Here is a 19,504-nt window from a genome sequence, read left to right as displayed (position 1 = left end):
ATTTGCTGAGTGCCAGTGTGCTCCACAAGCTGGACCCCTAGACTGAGATGCTTACAGTCCAGTCAGACAGAGCCCCCAGAAGTCCACTGGCAAGATGGTGCCAGCTTAGAGTGGTTGTTCACATTAGTGGTGCAGGCAAGTTTCAGTGACAGAGGTTGATCTTCATGGGCTTCTGGGAAGGAACGTGTTTGCAGGAGGGATCTGAACACAGACAGTCAACACCTAGCATGCTAGAGCAAGAGTTATTTGGTAGCCAGGCATTTCCAAAGAGACGCTGTCCCTACAAACCTGTGGGCTGAGGGACATCGAACCAAGACCACATCATAGCTGTGGAACCAGTGAACCATGGCATTTCCAGCCTAAAGGATTCATAACTTGTGCCAGGGAAGGGAGGCTACAAATTCAGGGTTCTAGCCTGCTTCCACTGACTCAGAAACTACAGGTAAGGGCCCATAAATGGCTTCACTGAATAAAACGGAAGTTGTGTTTTTAAGACTAAGATCTTCAGCCTTCTCACTGATGCACTGAGTTATAGATTTCGGTGTTTTCACCTTCATACCTAAATACAGAGAAATACACAGTATTTTCTGACCTTTACTAGTGTTCTCCATGGGCTTTTCTAGAAAGCCTTCTGCTATTTCTTGCCCATCCTCCCTGCTCCCATTCAACTCCCTTTCCTAGGATCTCTACTCCCTTCAGCCATACTTTTCATGGTCCATTATCCCAACTGCACTGCTGCTCCCTTCTTGGGAGCTCTCCCCCTCCATCCTCCTGTGCTGATCACTAGCCTCAGGCTATGGATGAGATTCAAAAGTTTTACCAGGTGCAGCAGATAAAAGCAAATACCTCTGGATTGCTGGACATTTGGAGAATCTTCTACAGTTCTTGACTGGACTCTCTCTGCCCTGTGCTAGTTGGCTTTTGCTCCAATATCCTCCAAACCTGCCCCTCTCACCTTCTTCTCACTTGCCCCATCCTCAGCACAAACCTTCACTTCTTTTTTATTTCCATTTAGTTGCTCCACCTCCTGAGTAAACCCATCCCCCAAAACCTGTGGAGCTAGCATCCCATTTCTTTCCATCACATTGGTCATTCTGCTTGTGAGTTCTATCCCAGCTACCACCCTGTGAGTGTCCGGTCTATTTAGACTGCGAGCTTCAGGGCAGGGATTGTCTGCTCCTTTTTGTACATTGCTCAATGCACCTTAGGACCCCATTCTTGGTTGGCCGTTAGGCAATAATAGTTTCTAAGGACTGAACGCAAATAACCAAGAGACACAGGAGGGGGCAGTACACATGCCCTTTGCTTCCCTCCTCTTACACCTGAATGTGAAATTGCTGTTTTATTCCTGGGGGAATTCTGCGAACAATATTTTAAAATTCTGCAAAATTCTGCATATTTTATTTGTCAAAACAACACAATATAATCATGTCAGTTTCAATTATTTTGGAAATTTATTTCAAAATACCTGTCAGCAAGTAGGTCTGTAATAATACAGACAAAAAAAATTAGGAACTGCTTTTTGACAAATAGATTCCTTACTAGACAAATTAATATAGAACTCTGAGTAATTCATTTAAAATACAATACAAAAATGTATTTCCCGCAGCCCTCAGAAGCAGTGCAAAGGCTTGGGGAAGTCAGGGGTAACAGAGGTCGGAGGAGCTGAAGGAGCCTGGGAGTGAGCCTGGAGGGTTATTGGGTGGGAGAAGTATGGAACAGGTGTTTTTATGGGAGGGGGGGATTGTTAGGGAGTTGGGGAGCCTCCCCCATGCAGACCCTGACTGACTACTAGCCTCTCCCATTGACTCTGGCAAATCTGCCCCCATTCCCATGTGTCCCTGCAGCCTCCCTTTCCTCTTCCCATGTGGCCCTGCAGCCCCCTACCCCCCCAACCCATTCAGCCCCTGGCTAAATGCTGTCTCCCCATTAGCTCCTGAGCCCCCGCCCCAGTCTGTCCCTCCCATTAGCCCTTCTGAACCCCAGTTTGTGACCCCCCCCAGCAGCCTCGTGTGCCCCACTCTGCCCCCACCCGCCATATCCCATGCCTCCTAATCTGTCTCCATGGGCAGGATACGGTGATGAATGCAGCCAGCTGCTGGCTGTTACTGCCAGTCAGCCACTGCAGTCTGTTCTGGCGCCACAGCAGCCTCTGCTGGGCTAAAGGTGGAACTACAGCTCTTATGAGGCAGAATGTATTTTCTGCTCAGAAAAAAAAAATTCTGCGCCAGACATGAATTCTACACACATGCAATGGTGCAGAATTCCCCCAGGACTACTGTTTAATGCAATTCACTGAGAATGATGTGGGGATGAGAAGCTTCCTGCTGATGTCTGATAGCAAACTTCAGAACCCATTACAGATTTCTGCTTCTTTACTGCTGGGGACATCAACTGTGGTGTCTCTGGCGCACATTTCCCATAGAATGTCTCCCAAATCCCTATGCCTAGCACTTACCAGATTTGTTTCAATTCATCCAAAATTATCCTGCATCTCTTGTTCCATGGTCCAGATGGGAAAGCTAAGCAGCAATGCTCTGGACACACATCAGTCCCCCGCCGCATGCATCCAAAGTATGGCCAGCTGTTGGCCACAAATCCTTAGTTAGATTCTACCCTCTGATAAACATTCCTTAGTATAATACACAGCTGCTTTCAAAAAGACATGGCATCTAATCAGAAGACCGCTCATCTGGTTTAGCCCCTTCAAGACTCTGCACTGCGCACAGTACATACACTAGATCATGGACAGTCTATTTTTAGTCAAGGTCCAAATTTCTTGCGCAAGGTACAGTCAAGATCCAGCCTCCAGAGAAAATAATTTAAAAAATGATAAGTAATTAAGAAGATTTCAGGGGCCATTCAAAAGCATCTGGCAGTCTTGATCTGGCCTACAGCTCGCCTACTGCACTAGCTCATGGGTCATGCATTGCCAAACGAGAGAGGTCCCAGGAGGGAAAAAGTCAAGACTGCAGCACTAGTTTATGCACCCCAATATTCAGCCCCCTCCTAAAGCAACCATGAGCTTTGGAAACCCAAGTCACAATTATAGGATTTGCGATTTCTCACAGAGTGGAAATATTCCCAGGTCAGAATGAACCAGGGCTGGTGATGCACACAATGGTCACAACAAAGCTTTGCTATGGATATTGTCATGCATTATATCAGAGCAACTGCCACAGAAAAGAATCACTACCTCTCAGTCTTTGCCCTTGGGAAGTACACAGAAGCAACGTCTCAGAAACTACACTGTACCAAATCTGGGTGTTTCTACCACCACTTAATGAGGTCGTCCTCCCAGCCCACAACTGACTTTTCATTTAATTTCTGTGAGACTCAAATGAACAAACGCACAGTCACAAACACTTACAGTGTTTGAACTAGGTCCAGTGATTAATTCCTAGGAGAGGGGAGAAGGTTTTGCTGGTTAACTCCACTAGGGAAGGGATCTTTTCTCAGTACAATAAATGTAATACTGCTGTCAAACGGAATGCTCCTTATTTTTTCAATGCAGACAGTCTGCAGGGTTCACAGATGGGCCACACAACCCCAACCATATGCCTCAGGAGAGGGAGTTAATTCTATCCAAGTATCTGCAGCTAGCATTACATCAGTGTGTTCATGGATCTACGTGTCACAGGCCCAGACGACAACTATCCAAGTCTCTCCAGATCACTGTTCAGTTTGGCATGGTTTGCTGCCCAATAGTTTCTCAGACTTTATTATTGTTGAACGTACAACTTATGAGCTTCCTGAAGGGTCTAGAGTATGATCCTAACACTGACCTCAGAGGTTTCCCACTTGGTAACACTACTGTTTGCCAGACAATATCCAATCCATGCTCAGGTATTTTTATTTAATTGAGATTTTTTTATTTCTTGTGCAATTATGTCTCGCTGAAATCCAAGTCTACAATATGCATAGCAATCCCACGATTTAACTGCCAAGGCAGTAAATCAAAGTGCTATAAACTAAGGTTTATTCCATCCCTCTAGATCAGGTTGTAATTCCTTGGCAAGAGAAGAATGCCATTTTTATCTCTGGCCCTTGCATGCAGTTATGACAATATTCTCTCTTCAATCCTCAACCAAACTGATGTCAGTGGAAGGTCTGCACAAATATCAGGGTAGAAACTCAGTAGGAAGACATGCTCCCACTAAGGAGAACCATTATTTGTGCTCCCAGTGTATCTACCTTCCTGCCCCACCCCACCCACCCACAAGTTTTCTCCCTTTACCCTTGTGTTTACTCTGTTCTTTCCTTTGCATTGCATTGCCTTCCCTTCCCTGCAGCAATTACCAATTCTCTGGCCCCGCCTTCCATTCCACCTGCTGAAGGTGTTAGTAATGAAATACTAAATATTGACATTTAGTCTTAACAGACTGTATAGTTGATATGTCAATGGGATTAAGGGAGGGGCAGGGAGCCACTGTGCCATGCTGTCTGGAGACTCAGGCAGACAGTGTTGCACTGGTTACATTCAGGTCACATTTGGAATGGTTGTTTCACAATCATGTTTGCTAGGAACTTTGTAAAATTAAAGCAAACATTCTACAGAATCTGAATACGAACAGATCAGGTGGGCTGAGGTTGACACCACTGTTCTACATACATAAAGTAGCACTTTACCTATGAGATCAGAAGAATATGCTCTGACATCACAAGCACAGCATTATGGCTACTGTATGGAGGAGAGGCTCTTATCTGTAGTGCAGTCTTCTTCAGTATTGAGGAGCTCACCAGAATCAAGCTGTTAGCCAATGCCAACACTAATGTAGTGTACCACATGGCAAATTAGAAACAATTTCTAGTTAAAAATACTTCTGCCTTAAAATGTTGCATTAGAAGAACTTGTTTTATAAATGTATTAGTTTGTGCTGCTTAGCTTCCCTTCTGAAGCATGAAGATGGCGGGTTTTAGTTTGAACTAATCCTTCAGGAAAGGGTGAAACATTCATCGGCAGGTATCCAGCCAGACAAAGCCCCAAACAATTCATTCCTGAAACTAGTGTTTTTGAAGCACACTACACAGGGACATCAACTCACTTAGACTGCTGCATCTTTCACAGAACAAGCAATTGTCAGTCTCACTGGAAACCTGGGCACCAGTTTTCTGAACTGCCACTTCATTAGTGGTGTGGGAAGCAGTTCTCTCCAAATGGTTCAGAGAACAAATTAAAGGAACTAACATGAAGCCACTCAGCATTTACTGCTTAAGATTGGGTAACTGACATTTGAGAGTCCCATTAAACTCCTGCTTTTAATAATCTCCCTCCAACAGCACGTTGGAAGATAATGAGAAATGTTTCAAAAAGTGAAAAGCCATATGCAAACAAATGACAGATTGATACCACCCACAGTTGGCCAGAAGGTGGGTGTCTTCCCCACAAAAACCAGGAGGCCCTAGCAGAGTTTACCAGACAAGATGATTTGAAGGAGCCTTTTTAGAGGCATGTGATTTAGAGACTTGATAGTAATTGAAAAGAAAGCCCCCTCCTCTCCTTCCCTGAAACCAAGACAAAAATGTTTCTAGGCTTTTATTCCCACCCACAAACAGGTCCTCTCACAAAGGGGATTCTAACACCACATTCTAATGCCCTCTGAAGCTAGCAATTTAACTAAACTCCATTCCCCACAGCTCTCCAGTAGGAAGAGTTTATTTTATTTTCTAAAGTATTTGTCGCCTTCTCCTAAACATGGAATATCACTTACAGATCCCAGGAAACAACCAGCAGTTGTGCAGTGCTGCCCAGTGACAATACCAGAAGGAAATCCAATGGCCAGGCAAGCTGGGTCTGGGGAGGTGCATTCTAAGCAGAGGGAAAATCCGAGTGGGTCTCAGTCACAGACAGCTCAGTTCCCAGCATTTATTTAGACACCTACCTTACCCGCGACTCCTTCCTGTGAATAGACCCCTTTACTGGAACACAGCCACAATACACTTGGCTCCCAAAACCAAGTCAGGACTGCTGCATGTGATCGAAGAGCAATTCTGAATCAGTTCCTCACAACATCAAAGCTATTCAAGGAGCAAGTTGAGAGACTCTGGCAGGTTAGGAAAGAGGGATGTGTGCTCAGAGGCCAGATGCCAAAACAAGCTTCCTAACTCATTTCTGGGATTGAAGGGAAGCCCATCCTGCTCCTAAGAAGGACTTGCTTTTCAATCATAGGTGCGCACTGCATGAGTGAGAAAAGCCTCTGCTAACTCCATCAGTGTTGGCAGCAGCTTCCATGGCTAAAGCAAGTCAGTAATTACACCAGATTTGTGCAACCTCACATTTCTTACAAGGTATAGAGGGGCCATGTTCCCAAAAGAAAATTGTAAATGCAGGAAAGCTTATGCAGGGAAGTCTAAGGTGCAAGAATTATAAACAGTATCATCTTATCTCCAGAATAGCTGGAACGACATAGGAAGCGCAAGGGCTCAGGAGCTGTATGCAGGTACACTGTCACCCAATGGCATAGGGAGGCATTACTGTTTCTTTTTAAAAGCTATAAGGAGAGAGAATATGGCATTGCACATTAAGTGTTTCCAGGAAGTTCTGACACTAGAGTGGTCTCACAGATCTACTCTATAGAAAGCATTTTCCCAGTCCAAAAGTTTAATTAAACCTGCACAGAAATGCCAGAGAGAGCATCCTCCAGCACTCACTGTGAAGAGCACACAGAGCAAGCCACTCCACTAACCAGACTCCAGCAGCTCAAGAGACAAGAAAGCAAAAGGACTTGAAAATTACAAGTAGCTTCAATACCATCTACCTCTGAAGCTCATTTCTCCTCTAGGCAGGGCAGCCACAGTAGCTTTCAGCAATCAAGATACTGCCACTTTTTAAACAGATGTACCTCACTAGTACAGAACTGGGCATTTGAGGACTGCAAGGGGAACATCCCAGCTCAAGCTGGCAGCGTCTGTTAGAAATCTACAGAGTATTTGACAAACTTGCCTACCTTTTTGTATTCCTGAAGTTAACTTGGTACCCAAGTATGGTTGGAGGCCTGGGAGGTGTTGGGGTAGCTGGGAGTAGACAGAATGGGTTCAAAGTTGAAATCCAGTCCTTCTCCATCCATGAGGTCACTGTTGATTATGTAATCCACATCACATTCAAGGTTCTCCATGTACATGTCAACGTCCAGGTCAGTGGGCAGCCTGTCCTGGTTCACTCCAAAGGGGGCAGAGCTAACAGAAGAGAGAAGTGACTGGGTGCCCTGATGGACTGCTTGGGCCGTTGGTGCTGGGACTGGGGCCTTCAGAGTGGGCATGCTGGCTGTGTTTTGAGGAGATGCCACTGCAGAAAGCATAGATGGCAAAGCACTGACACTTATTGACTCTGATTGCTGCTCCAAAGGTTTTTCTCGTGGGTTGACTGGGCTTGTTTTATTCTGGGTGACTTGTCCACCTAGAAGCAGAAAAGTCTGGCTGTTTAGCCTGCTTCCAGTTTGAGGGAGTATTGGATCCACCTGAGTCATCATCACATCGCTGGGAGGTGGAGAGCTTGATGTCAGGAGAGCTTCAAGAGTCTGAGGGCCAGAGAAACGGTTAACAGAACTCTGCAGTGAGATATCAACAGGGTTAAACAGAGAGGTGCCAAAAGTAGAGGTCTGACCAGCTGAATTCTGGGTCCTCAAAGAGAAGCTGGAATCTCTCTGGACTGAGCCACTTGAGGCAGACTGCTGGGTGGACAGCATAGATGAACTGGGTGACATCAGGTTTAACCCATCAATGAGTTCAAGCTCCTCAGCCACGGTCGGTGGGACGTTGCTGGATGCACTGGAGTACACTAGAGAAGGGAGAAGCTTTTCATCTGGGAGGTCGTCCTGCTCAGGCATGATAGGAGACAGCCTGGCACTAGTGGTACTCGCATTGGAACTGGTTCGAGGCCGGAAACTGGTCCACACATCGGAGTCCTCATTATTCCTTGATGATGGGCTCCCAGGCCATTTGGGGAACTGGGAGCCAGGGCTGTCGGCAGTAGCTTCCGGAGCTGCTTGGAGTGAGGCCTTCTTTTTGGATGCTTTACCTCTGACTTTTGCCAGTTTGCTGCTGTTGTCCATGGAGGCAGCTCTCCTCCTTGGTGCTTTCCCACTTTTACCACCTTCAGGATTGAGCATCCACCAAGAACTCTTCCCTGTAGCTTCATTATGCACTTTAATGAACTTGCTGTGCAGGGATAAGTTGTGTCTAATAGAGTTCTGAAAAAAACAGAAAAGACAGCACGTTAGCCCCATTTGTACAGATTACATAAACAGATCCGATTCCTCATCGGAAGCTTGGCATGCGCAGCATATATATTCCTACTAGATTCCACTTTGTAGAGAGACTTGAGTTTCTAAAGGAATCTTGAGTGTTAGGAGTTTCTTCAGAGGGAACTAATGCCAAACTCAAAGGATGGAGCAACCTTAACTGTGCTAGAGAGCATGAGGCCAGCATAAGGATTCAGTAGACAGCATTGTCCTGAAAAAAGCAACCAACACTGAAGAATGTTTATTGAGTGAGTATTAAAGATTTTGTAACAATGGAACAGCTGAATGCAATGAGCACAGGCTAGGCAGCTTCCATAGCACAGCTGCAAATTTACTCTCCCATCCAGGAAGACCTAGCATGTCCCTTGCAGATACAGCCATGGCATGTATATATGATGGGTCAAAACAAACTTAAGTGTGGTCCTAAGGAAGAGGGATAATGCGTGGGGAGTGGCTTCTTACAATGGGAGCACACCATATGTGAAAACCTTGGCACAGCAGTGAGGGAGAAAGACCCTGAACTCAGTAAGACCACTACCACACTCAAACACTTAGAAAGAGAGAACGAACACGAACAGGGTAATAGGAAGTAAACCTTATTTTGATGCCTTCATCTAGTGGGGGACATGAGTCACAGCCACGGTTCTGGAGGTTCCCCATCCCACCCCACAAAGAGGAAGCCACTTTTCAGCAATCTGTATGATCACTATTGGGGGTGGGGGCGGAGAAAGAGATCAATGATAATACCCAACCAGAAACACAGCATTTGCACCTCTCATTCTATATACACCTACCCAGGCCTAATTTGATCTTTCCATCTAGCAAGAAAATACTTTTCCACTGCCTTCCTAGTGCTCCTGAAAATGACAAACCGAAACACATATTCTGTCTGCCATTATCATAGGTACTAATAGCTGCAGGCGAAGAGTGTCTAACGACTGACACTTCAGACCCAACAGAAGAAGTTCCCATTGTTTGAGCGGGTGCTACGTAAACACAAACTTTTCTTCCCCAAGTTTCGCAGTGGTGGGTTTGTTTAATGTTTACCTTGAACTAGTTAAGGAAGCCAAATTTTTCCTGCTCTAAGAGGCTATATTGCTTCCATGACAGGGATCCCCGGGCTGCCTCAACCCAGTATAAGATGGAGCAGATTGCAGAGGCCCCCAGCTTTAACCCATATAGCCAAGACAGTCTGAACGGAGTTAACTGGGTGCTCCTGTTGCCCTCCTTACATCCTCTCCCACCCCAGCCAAGCTACAGCTCCTTTTCTTTCTCCCAACTGCTTATCAGCCTCTCCCCCAACCTCTACCCACTGCTGACAAAGAAGAATCCCTCAGAGCAGGCAGAGTTCCAATAACCCCATCATGGCCTCGTCAGCACCTAGCTATGCTGGATTCTGTGTCAGTTTTGCCTTGCTCATCAGATCTCTTGCCCACCTCCCCGAAATGAAGCAGGAGTGGGACTAGCAACACAGAGTCAGTGGAGACTACTCCTGCAGTGGGAAGAAGCTGCAGGACTGGGTCTGCCCCGAGTCCCATCCTAGACATTCCCCTAGCCAAAACCACCTCCCTGAACCCTGAACTAGTCAGTCCTGAAGGCATACAAATTCCTCACAACTAGTCAGCATGCTAGGTTACCATGGAGTTGTGATCCTCAGAGACTACCTGTACCAGTAAATAATGTTTCATCATTGCTCATGTGGTGACATAGGTTCAGTAACATGCACAACTTAATGGCTCCCTAGTCTGAAGTTTTCTTTTAAATAAACTGATCAGTGATCCCCAAATCCCACACAGCCAATTCAGCATGGTATCCTGTCTCCTGCAGAGGCTGACAACTTTGTTCTTCCAAAAAAAGACTACACATGAACATTATTGATTTAAAATAGGATTTTCTGCAGCCACCACTAGCAAGGACAAGAGCCTCATCTTCCCTTCCAACAGTTAAGCTCTGAACTCCTGCATTACCCCAGTCTCATCAGGAACTAGACAGCAGCTAGTATATACACCCCACCATGGAAAGAATGACTGCTATTGCACAAACAGAAGGGTTTTCGCTCAGTGCACTTCTAGGGGACTTTAAACCACATGGCCTAGAACAACATGTACAGAAAAAGAAGGAAGATTGTGTCTCTGGGTAATAGGCCAGATGAGCTGTGAGACCTAGTTTATGGCCGGAACTACAATCAGCTAATTGCTACATCAACAAAAATCCTCTACATGACTGCAAACCCTTCAGTTACACTGAAACCTACAGGAACAGGCCACCATTTTTGGCTTAAGTGGAAACTTTAGTTTACAGTTTTCCAGCTCTCTGGCGGCATGGAGGTTACAAACAAGACACCCTGAAACAAAGCCAATACTCATGTCAACACAGTTGTCAGCAGCCCATAAACAGTTTTGTCATGTGTACACCTCAGACCTCAAGCACTCTTCATGCACATCAGGAGGCTGTGATGAAGCCATACACATTGCGATTCTGGGTACAGTAACCCTAGCAGAAGGGCTAGGCCAATACTGAAAATGAACTCAAGTATCCAGATCTTCTAAAGCAGAATTAAAGAGCTGACTTGCCTCCAACCCTGTTGATTTCACAGACAATGCAAGGGGCTTCCTGTAGTTAATGCCCTTATGAAAGCAGGGAGGTCACCTACCCAAAACATGAACTGGAGAAAGTTCAGAAGTGCAGAAGTTAGGTGACACTTACAGAATTCTGAGAATGAAGGGGAGATTTTGTTTCAAGAAGGTGGCCCCCATTTTTGTCATCGGCAGGATATTATCCCACTGTGACTAAACGTGAAGAGTAAGGAACAAGTTGTAAAATTAAGGGGGCATTTCCCAATAGGTTTATCATACTGGGTCAAGCAAGGTGGCCTCACCCAGCAATTGTTCCTGCCAATGGTCCTTGGCCTGACTTTTATTGGAGGCAACAGTTCTTGTCCAAATGACAAAAGCTGACTGGTATTAGCTAGATTTACTCTCTCCTTCCCTAACTATCTGGGCTCTCTTTCTTCCTTCCCAACTGCCTTACTACTCTGAAAGCACTTGTTACCACTGCCAGCATTACACTCCCAACACTAATATCACCTTGAAGGTGCATCTACACTAGACCTTTTTTCACCATTTGTCTTACATTGATACAGCTGGTTGGCTGTATCACCTATGGAAATACCAGAGTAGACCAGAAACAAGCATGTTTACCACTGTCAGGCTACAAGATGGCAAAAAAATGCTTGTGTCCATTCTAGTGTTACCACCAGCACTAGTACCACAGGCAAACAGTATGGAAATCATAGTGCAGACAAGGTTCTAGTGTCCAATGTCAAGACTACTGCTAGAAATCTTAGACCATACCCTCTCCAAGACAGGAATGGTACCTATCTCTATGCCTGGAAAGAGCCTAGCATGTTATGGGCACTCCCACAGCTAAATGCAGATGTATACAAAAAACCCAAACCCCATACATCTCTGTCAGCATCCATCTCTCAAACATTTGTTTAGCTATTTAATGACAAAGGATTTAAGATCGCAAAGTTAGCATTGAAGAGGGTCTGCAAAGCAAAGCTGCAATGGACTTGTTGGGCAGCTGCTTCTGCTGCAGGGGGTTTTCAGTTATCTAACAGCATTTCCCATGCATGGCTTCAGGGTCCCTTTCATGCCCTCTCCCCCCAGAATGAACACACCAGGTTGAGCCACAAGGCTGCAGTCATCTATTAATGATATTCCATTAAATGCATGCAGTGGGTCCCATGTCTTTTCTGTTCGTCTACAGAATGGGGGATTGGGAGATGAGGATCTTAAAATGTGCTATGGAATGAAGGATCTGGAAGGCCAACTGATTTAAGCCAAGCCATGTGGCTATTTATATGGATAACTCCAAAGTCATTTGGGATTGGACGGGATAGGAGGGAACAGCTGTTATAATCAGCACCAACTTCCCAGCAACAGCCTTCTTGGGGAGCTCCCTCAGCTATGTAGCAGTGTCTCTGCAGCATTCTTCCAGAGGAGCAAATTTCTTTCCAAAAGCAAAGCACCTGGGGACAGAGAAAAGTGACACCAAAAATCTTCCAAGACAATTAGACTGGTGATGCATATAGCAGGCAATGTTCCGTCTGGAAGAGCACCCACCCCTGAGAAAAGTACAGTGCCTTCTAGGACTAAGACTCTTAGGGGCAGTCTACACGGGCAGCGCTTTAACGTGGCTTGTGTGCAGAGCGCTGGGAAAAAGAGCTCTCCCAGTGCTCTAAAAAACCCCCACCTCCACGAGGGGCGTAGCTCCCAGTCTACACTGGTGCTTTACAGTGCTGAAGCTTGCTGCACTCATGGGGGCTGTTTTTTCACACCCCTGAGCAAGAAAGTTGCAGCGCTGTAAATCGCCAGTGTAGACAAGCCCTTAGAGGATCTGGGGTGGGGCCTGTGTGTTCAGTTAAGCACACCTTGTTTTTCCTGTAGAGTTCACTGTGAACAGCAAGACGCAGGGCTGAATACCTGGCTGCGTTAGGAAGGTGCTCTCTATACAGGACCATTAGTAAGGCTATTAACAAGTATTAATAAGATCATGCTTGAGCAATGAGACCCTACACAACCTGGCACCCCTCATCCCAACCTTTCTGTTCTCATCTGGTTCCATTTCCCCCTGCCCCTGCGTGCGCACACACACCACCACCAGTAACCACCCATTCTGTATTGTTCTCCCATTCATCTCTGCACCTTATTCTACAGGTTTCAGAGTAGCAGCCGTGTTAGTCTGTATTCGCAAAAAGAGAAGGAGTACTTGTGGCACCTTAGAGACTAACCAATTTATTTGAGCATAAGCTTTCATGAGCTACAGCTCACTACTTGGCTCCCACAAACCCTCCCTCGTCCTGGCTTTCACCCTCTCCTCCAAGTCACATCTTCCAAAAGGTCTAGTAATCTTAATTCGCTCCCCTAAAAAGTGCTGAGGTGTGACAAGTTTTGCCAAAAGTGTTTCCACTCTCTAGGATTTTTACTGTCTCTGGGATGCCAGAGTATGTCACTTGGCTTTTGTTGGTTCCTATCTCCAATCCTACCTTCGAATTGCTCATCTAGGTTTTAAGCTTGCTGGAGCAAAGAACCCAATCTGTTTACAGCACCTAGCACACTGCTAGCACTTTAAGAATGCATTTGGAAACAAAAAAACAGGAGCAAGATTCCAGTGGCTTAGTCCAGGATACGTGTCAAAAATCAACCAGCCAAGCTAATTCTTAAACTAGAGCTAACTTCAACCATGGCGAACTTCCTTCTAGAACCTTTTAAATAGCCACGTTTCAAAGGAAGTCACACTCAAAGCATTGTTCGCCTGCAGTCACCCAAAAACTTAGTCTCCGTCATCAGTACGGCCATTCTTATGTTCTTTAACCTGCTAAAGACTAATGGGCTTCAAAGTCAGTTGAGTGGCAGAGAAAGAGGATGTTTGCCAGTTCCCACCACCAGCAAGCACTTCTGTGACTCTTACTTCAATTACACTTCCAGTGCATAAGGGAAAACAGGACATCAAGTTTCAAACCCTTCACTTAAAACACGCAATACTCCACGTATAGCAGCAAAGTTTAATGGGGCAGTATTTGGGTAGCTACACACCACGCCTCACTGCTGCTGGGCAAGTCAACTCCCTGGTAATCTCACTTTCGCAGTATACCCAAGACAAGAGTGAGTAGCATTTTTTCCTTTTCCAGAGTCAGCGATTCCCTGACCCCAGGATAAAATTATACACTGGTCCGAACCACCCTGAAACACACGCATGCTACAAGTCAGACAGAATTAAGGCTTCGCTCAGCACTAAGATATAGAATTTAAGTTTTCCATTTTCTTTTGCTTGATGACATCTAGGTTTAATGTCAGCTATGCCTCAGTGGGTGGAGACTGGAGAATTTCCCCATTTTTTTCCCCCAATGGGGCCATGAAACTATCAATTACCAAAGGTCAGAACTCAAAATACATGCCCCCACCCACCCACCAACAGATGCTCCTGGAAAGAGAAAAACTAGTCTTCTCTAAGTGGCATGAACCAGAACATGCCCTATTAACTTGGGCTGTTACTAGCCCTTGGCATAAGTTGTGTATCTCCAGAAGGGGACACTAGTTAACTCAGCTACTCCAAGGTCTGATTGTAAAAATAAAAAAGATGAGGGGATGACGGAGCTCATCTGGAAGCTGATGAATAAGGCTCTATCAAATCATTTATTTTACAGTACGAGAGAACATATGGAAAAGTCTGCAGCAATCTCCCATGTGCTTCTTTTTCCTTTCTCAGTACTTCCATCTGAAGAGGGTCACCTCTGAGCACTAGGATTTGGATTGGTTTAAAGCTAGACAAGTTCATACCACCGTTTTAACAAGACTTTGAGACACCAGCCAAGTGCAATGCCACAACTCTGACATGCCCAGATTTGGAGACTGTTCAGTGCTACTGCACTGTAAACTAAGGTTTGGTTTCTTTGCATCTTCCCCTAACCCAAGCCCTTTACTGCTGTTCCTGACAGTCCAGGATCTTACTGATGGGAAAAGCCACAATTTTAGACAGCTGGAGAGCAACTTCACCACGTCAGCAGTGCAAGAGAACCTACAATTAGTTCTGTACACGTAACTCACTAAAAGCATCCTTTCCTAGGAGCCTTCACTGGAACCCTTCAGCATACGTCCTCATGTCAACAGGAGAGGAAAACAGAAGGAGCATCAAAACTGATCAGAGCAGGCGAAGGGCTGTAATCTTTCAAGACAGAACTATTATCCAAGCACCAGTCAATTCATTTGCATAACTCCACATACACCTCTACCCCAATATAATGCAGTCCAATATAACGCGAATTCGGATATAACGCGGTAAAGCAACGCTCCGGGGAGTGGGGCTGCTTTACTGCGTTATATCCGAATTTGTGTTACCGCAAGTGGTTCCTCTGCACTCCCCACCCCCTAGTTGCTGCAGCCCCGCCGCCCCAGCTCACCTCCACCCCCTCCCACGAGCACGCACAGCCGCTCTGCTTCTCCCCCCTCCCTCCCAGGCTTGCCATGCCAAACAGCTGATTCGCGGCAAGCCTTGGAGGGAGGGGGGGAGAAGCGGAGCAGCAGCAGCACGCTCAGGGGAGGAGGCGGAGGTGAGCTGGGGCGGGGGGACATGGGGAGGGCCACAACAAGTTACCCGGGGGAAGGGGGACACGCAGAGGAACCGCCTCCTCCCCTGAGCACACCACCGCCGCTCCGCTTCCCCCACCCCGCTTTCCTTCCTTCCAGGCTTCCCGCACCAAACAGCTGATGGGCGCAGCAAGTCTGGAAGGGAGGGAGGGAGAAGCGGAGCAGCGGCAATGCACTCAGGTGTGGAGGCGGAGGCAGAGCAGAGATGAGCTGGGGTGGGGAGCGGTTCCTCTCCCTACCCCAATACAACGCGATCTCACCTATAAGACGGTAAGATTTTTTGGTTCCTGAGGACCGCGTTATATCGGGGTAGAGATGTATTTACAAAAACATCTCGTCTGTAGAACAAGTGATGCTGACCTGGGACATACAGTGAGTAGATAAAACTAGATAAACCTCATCAGGCAAAAGAAGGAGATTAGCTGCTCTGCTAAAGCAAAGCTTCATTTTAAATTTACATTACGTTTGCTGAACAAGAAGCCACCTGTTAGGCATAATGATGTCCTAGATTAATTGACTACCCCCACCCCACCAGGAGTGCTCTAGAGCAGGGTTTCCTCGATGACTGGTCTGTGGACTGGTGCCAGTTCCTGAGACCTCCCTGATGTAGTTTAGGAAGGCAGCAATCCAGTCCCTGGTATCCAAAAAGTTGAGAAACACTGCTCTAGAGTATGAAACAAGCTTGCTTCTTTCTTTTGCATATTTATATGGAAATTCAGATGGCCACAGGGACACAAGCCACCCTGCCCTATTGGCACAAGGCAGTACGTACACAGGACTTCCTTTATATTAGACATTCTCTATTCTGAATTTGTCCTCCAACCTTCACAGATGATCAGATACTACAAGATGGGTGCCAATATAAAAATCTAGACAGGCATGAACAGGGTCACTGGTGCTGCATGCAGGATTACCAGCAAGTCTCCATCCTTGGTCACCTAGTTGGCCCAATAATCAGTGATTTCTCACCCAGGTGGTACTCACACAATATACACTTCTGAGGTGTATTGAATACACATTTTACAGTGAGATATGTCCAAATTATTCACAAACAGCAGAACCAAGAGTCGCTAAGGAGTAGACAAGCCATCTACTCTACCTTCCAGATAGATCTCGTTTCAAACACAGAGTGCTTGGTGATTTTTATTTTGTAATGCTCTTGGGTGTAATATTTAAGATACTGTTAACATCTAAAGTGTCTGATTCAAAGGCTATTTGGGACGAGAGTGTTAAAGAAATGCTGAATGTAGCTACCATTTGAATTCAACCATCCTATGACAACTGCGATACTCAAGAGTCATTTGACTTTTTTGTGTGTGTGGGGAGAGGATTATAGACTATCAGGAAGGATGATAAAGAGACTCCATATGTGCCATATAAAAGGGATAGGCTTGATTTCTGTGATGGGGAAAATTGCCTCTGGTGAGGAAGGAACAGTTTCAGAATGCACTCTCTCTCAACCAAGAGGCATTTAAAAAATAATTTTAGAGGGAAAAAACTAAGTGTCTTCAACTCAGAATTAGCACTTTGCTTGTCCCAGCACCTTCCTGACTGGTCCCATACATATGGGAATGAAACAGCCCTACAGCAGTTTCAGACACATGGCATGGATTCCCTTAAGGGTGCTTGCTTATCCTTTTCTATCGAACAAAGCATAGCTTTACCCAACTGCATTAACCCCAAGAAGCCATCTGAAAGCAGGAAAGATCTATCCCCTGATCCAGAGAGCAGCTTACAAAGTGCAAAGGAGGGGATTATAAAGAAGTCCAGGGAGAGAGAAACCCTGCTGGAATATTTCCACTTTTTTAATCCCAGTTAGTTCTTAACTTCAAAATTGGATGATTGCAGAGAAAAAGGAAACTGCACAGCCAGCAAATTAACTTTCTCCTTTTAAAGCGTAGCGAACACTGCCTCCTCCCACAAAAGTCTCAAATTCACTGAAATTCACATTAGTTATACTCAGTCTGCAAGACTTATAATTTCACTCAATTGTACATTGGAGTGGAACAGCTATGAAGGGATTATGAAGTAACAATGAGAGATTATAAAGTTTCATCATGGTTAAGCACAGTCTCCCCCGTGGAAATTCCTGTTCTGCCCCTGCTGAAGGCCATAAAACAAAGCCATCCTGAATAAACTGATTCACAGACTGCAGTGCTGCAAACTGAGTAGCACTACCTAAAAGGCTGCATTAGAGAACAGTAGCAATTCCAGAGCAGCAGCAAGACCTCTGCATATTTCCACATCAGAACAATCCATTCCCTTCACTTATCACACAAGGATCTGCATGTCTGCCTTACCACAAAAACATTCTGATTGCGCATTTCACACACTAGTTTTCCTTTAAGGTACAAACATGGTATCATGAAAACAAAGGTCTGAAAATGGTATTTCATACTAGACCCTCCAACCTCCCCAGTACCTTTTATTTGAAGTGGAAACATTTTTAGAACCCACTCTAAATACAGCTTTAGCGTGGCTATAAATGCTCTGAGATCTGTATTCTGGTGCAGCACATTCCTCACACAGGACTTCTATTACTATTAATTATAATATAAAATTACCAACCAGGACCCCATTATGCTAGGCGTTGTACAAACCTAGAACAAATTAATTTGTGTCCTAAAACACCTCTCTTCCTGTTTAATTCAGTCAACCAGCTTTGCCTATTTGACACTGAGATTTGGATGCAGTGGGCCAAAGACTTCACAACATAGTCATGCCTCTTTTGCAATTAGTCAAAGGTCAAGAAAAGAACGTCAAAACTGACTTGTGGAGAACTCAAGGAGTACTCTGTTCCTTCTGAAATCTTGCTTCATGGCCTAGAGCAGTGGTTCTCAACATATTACACATTGTGGGTCACATATGCGGCCCACAATGTGTAACCTGGGCCACAGGAGCCAGGTGGCAGGGCAGCAGCAGCCCAGACCCCGACCCTTCACCGCACAGCTGCCCAGGCCCCCGGACCTTGTGGGGCTGGCCAGCTGCCCTGGACCCCAGGACCCCTGCCACGCAGGGCAAGCCAACTGCCCACCCTGGTCCCCCTCCGTGTAGCACTCTGGATCTCGGAGCCTGCAGGGCTGGGCAGCTACCCTGGACCCTAACTCTCGGCTCACCCCAAGCCCTGCTGCGCAGCTGCCACAGATCCCAAAGCTTGTGGGGCCAGGCGGCTGCCCCAGACCTCAAAGCTCATGGGGCCCTAGGGCTGGCAGGGAGCCCTGGACTCCCAAACCCCCAACTCTGCAGGGCCGGCCAAGAGCCTGACCCCGGGGCAGCTGGGACCCTGGGCACACCCACAGGTGTGTGCTAATTGGGCTGCCGGTTGAGAACCACTGGCCTAGTGACTAGATACGGACATTCCCCAATGGACAGCACAGAGAACACTGATCCAACATCAGTCTCACCAACTTTTTGCCAAAATAATTACACATGAATCATTGTAGCACAGAGGATAGCCCACCTCTAACATGGGGCCTGGAAGAATTCCCTTCAGGTGAGACAACCAGACCTGCTGGAAAATTGGTATTTACAGCTGTTGCAAAGCAACACATCCTAGCAAACTGTCCCGTGACAACTGTTGACTAACCAGATTCAGCCAGTATTGAAAAAAACTAATAGAGTAGCTGAAATTTAGTCAGATTACTTGCCCTCTCCAGAGATCGTCAGCCAGCCACCATGCAGCTGGAAAAGTGACAAACTTTATGTGCTGACTAGTGCCATGTTCAGGCTCCTAAAGACATCTGTCAGTGTTTAAATCCACTGTACGCTCTGGAAAGAGCAAGGAGTAGGGAACTGACTTCTCTTCCGCAACAATAAGACCCCTATTTCTTTCTCTCTCAGTATTTCTAAAATGCCTACCCCCCTTGTATGTATGTACAGTTATTAAGGACAGCACTAGCTCGTGTGATGGCAAAATTCTCACCGCTCCCCTTATTCCTGGTGTGTATATCAGGGCAAGTTTTTTTTGACCTGAACAGTAATGTAGAAATATTGCACACACCCTCTATGTCAGCTGTCCTAGGGCAGAAACAAGATCATCACCCCCACATTCACCTTGCTTGCATGTTATATGTCATTCCCCTCTGTAGGTCTGTGTTTGGTCTTCAGATCATA

At 46.0% G+C, this 19,504-nt stretch overlaps 1 protein-coding gene across 2 annotated transcripts in view; it reads right to left on the bottom strand.

The window, feature by feature from the left end:
• Nucleotides 1-19,504, bottom strand: part of FOXO4 (forkhead box O4) — a 31,040-nt gene that overhangs the window by 8,377 nt on the left and 3,159 nt on the right. Inside the window, exons 2-3 of one of the 2 annotated variants that reach the window (XR_007358631.2) lie at nt 6,948-8,189; nt 2,459-2,584 (exon numbers count right to left, since the gene is read on the bottom strand). Coding sequence is in view for 1 of the 2 variants with exons in the window: in XM_048865523.2 (XP_048721480.2) it covers nt 6,966-8,189 (1,224 nt within the window). In the remaining variant the exon portion in view is untranslated. The remainder of the gene's footprint in view (nt 1-2,458; nt 2,585-6,947; nt 8,190-19,504) is intronic. The other variant, XM_048865523.2, reaches the window with a different exon arrangement.

Source organism: Caretta caretta, chromosome 9 (genome assembly GCF_965140235.1).
Source record: "Caretta caretta isolate rCarCar2 chromosome 9, rCarCar1.hap1, whole genome shotgun sequence".
Lineage (NCBI taxonomy): Eukaryota > Metazoa > Chordata > Testudines > Cheloniidae > Caretta > Caretta caretta.
This window is presented reverse-complemented; position numbering and strand designations above follow the sequence as displayed.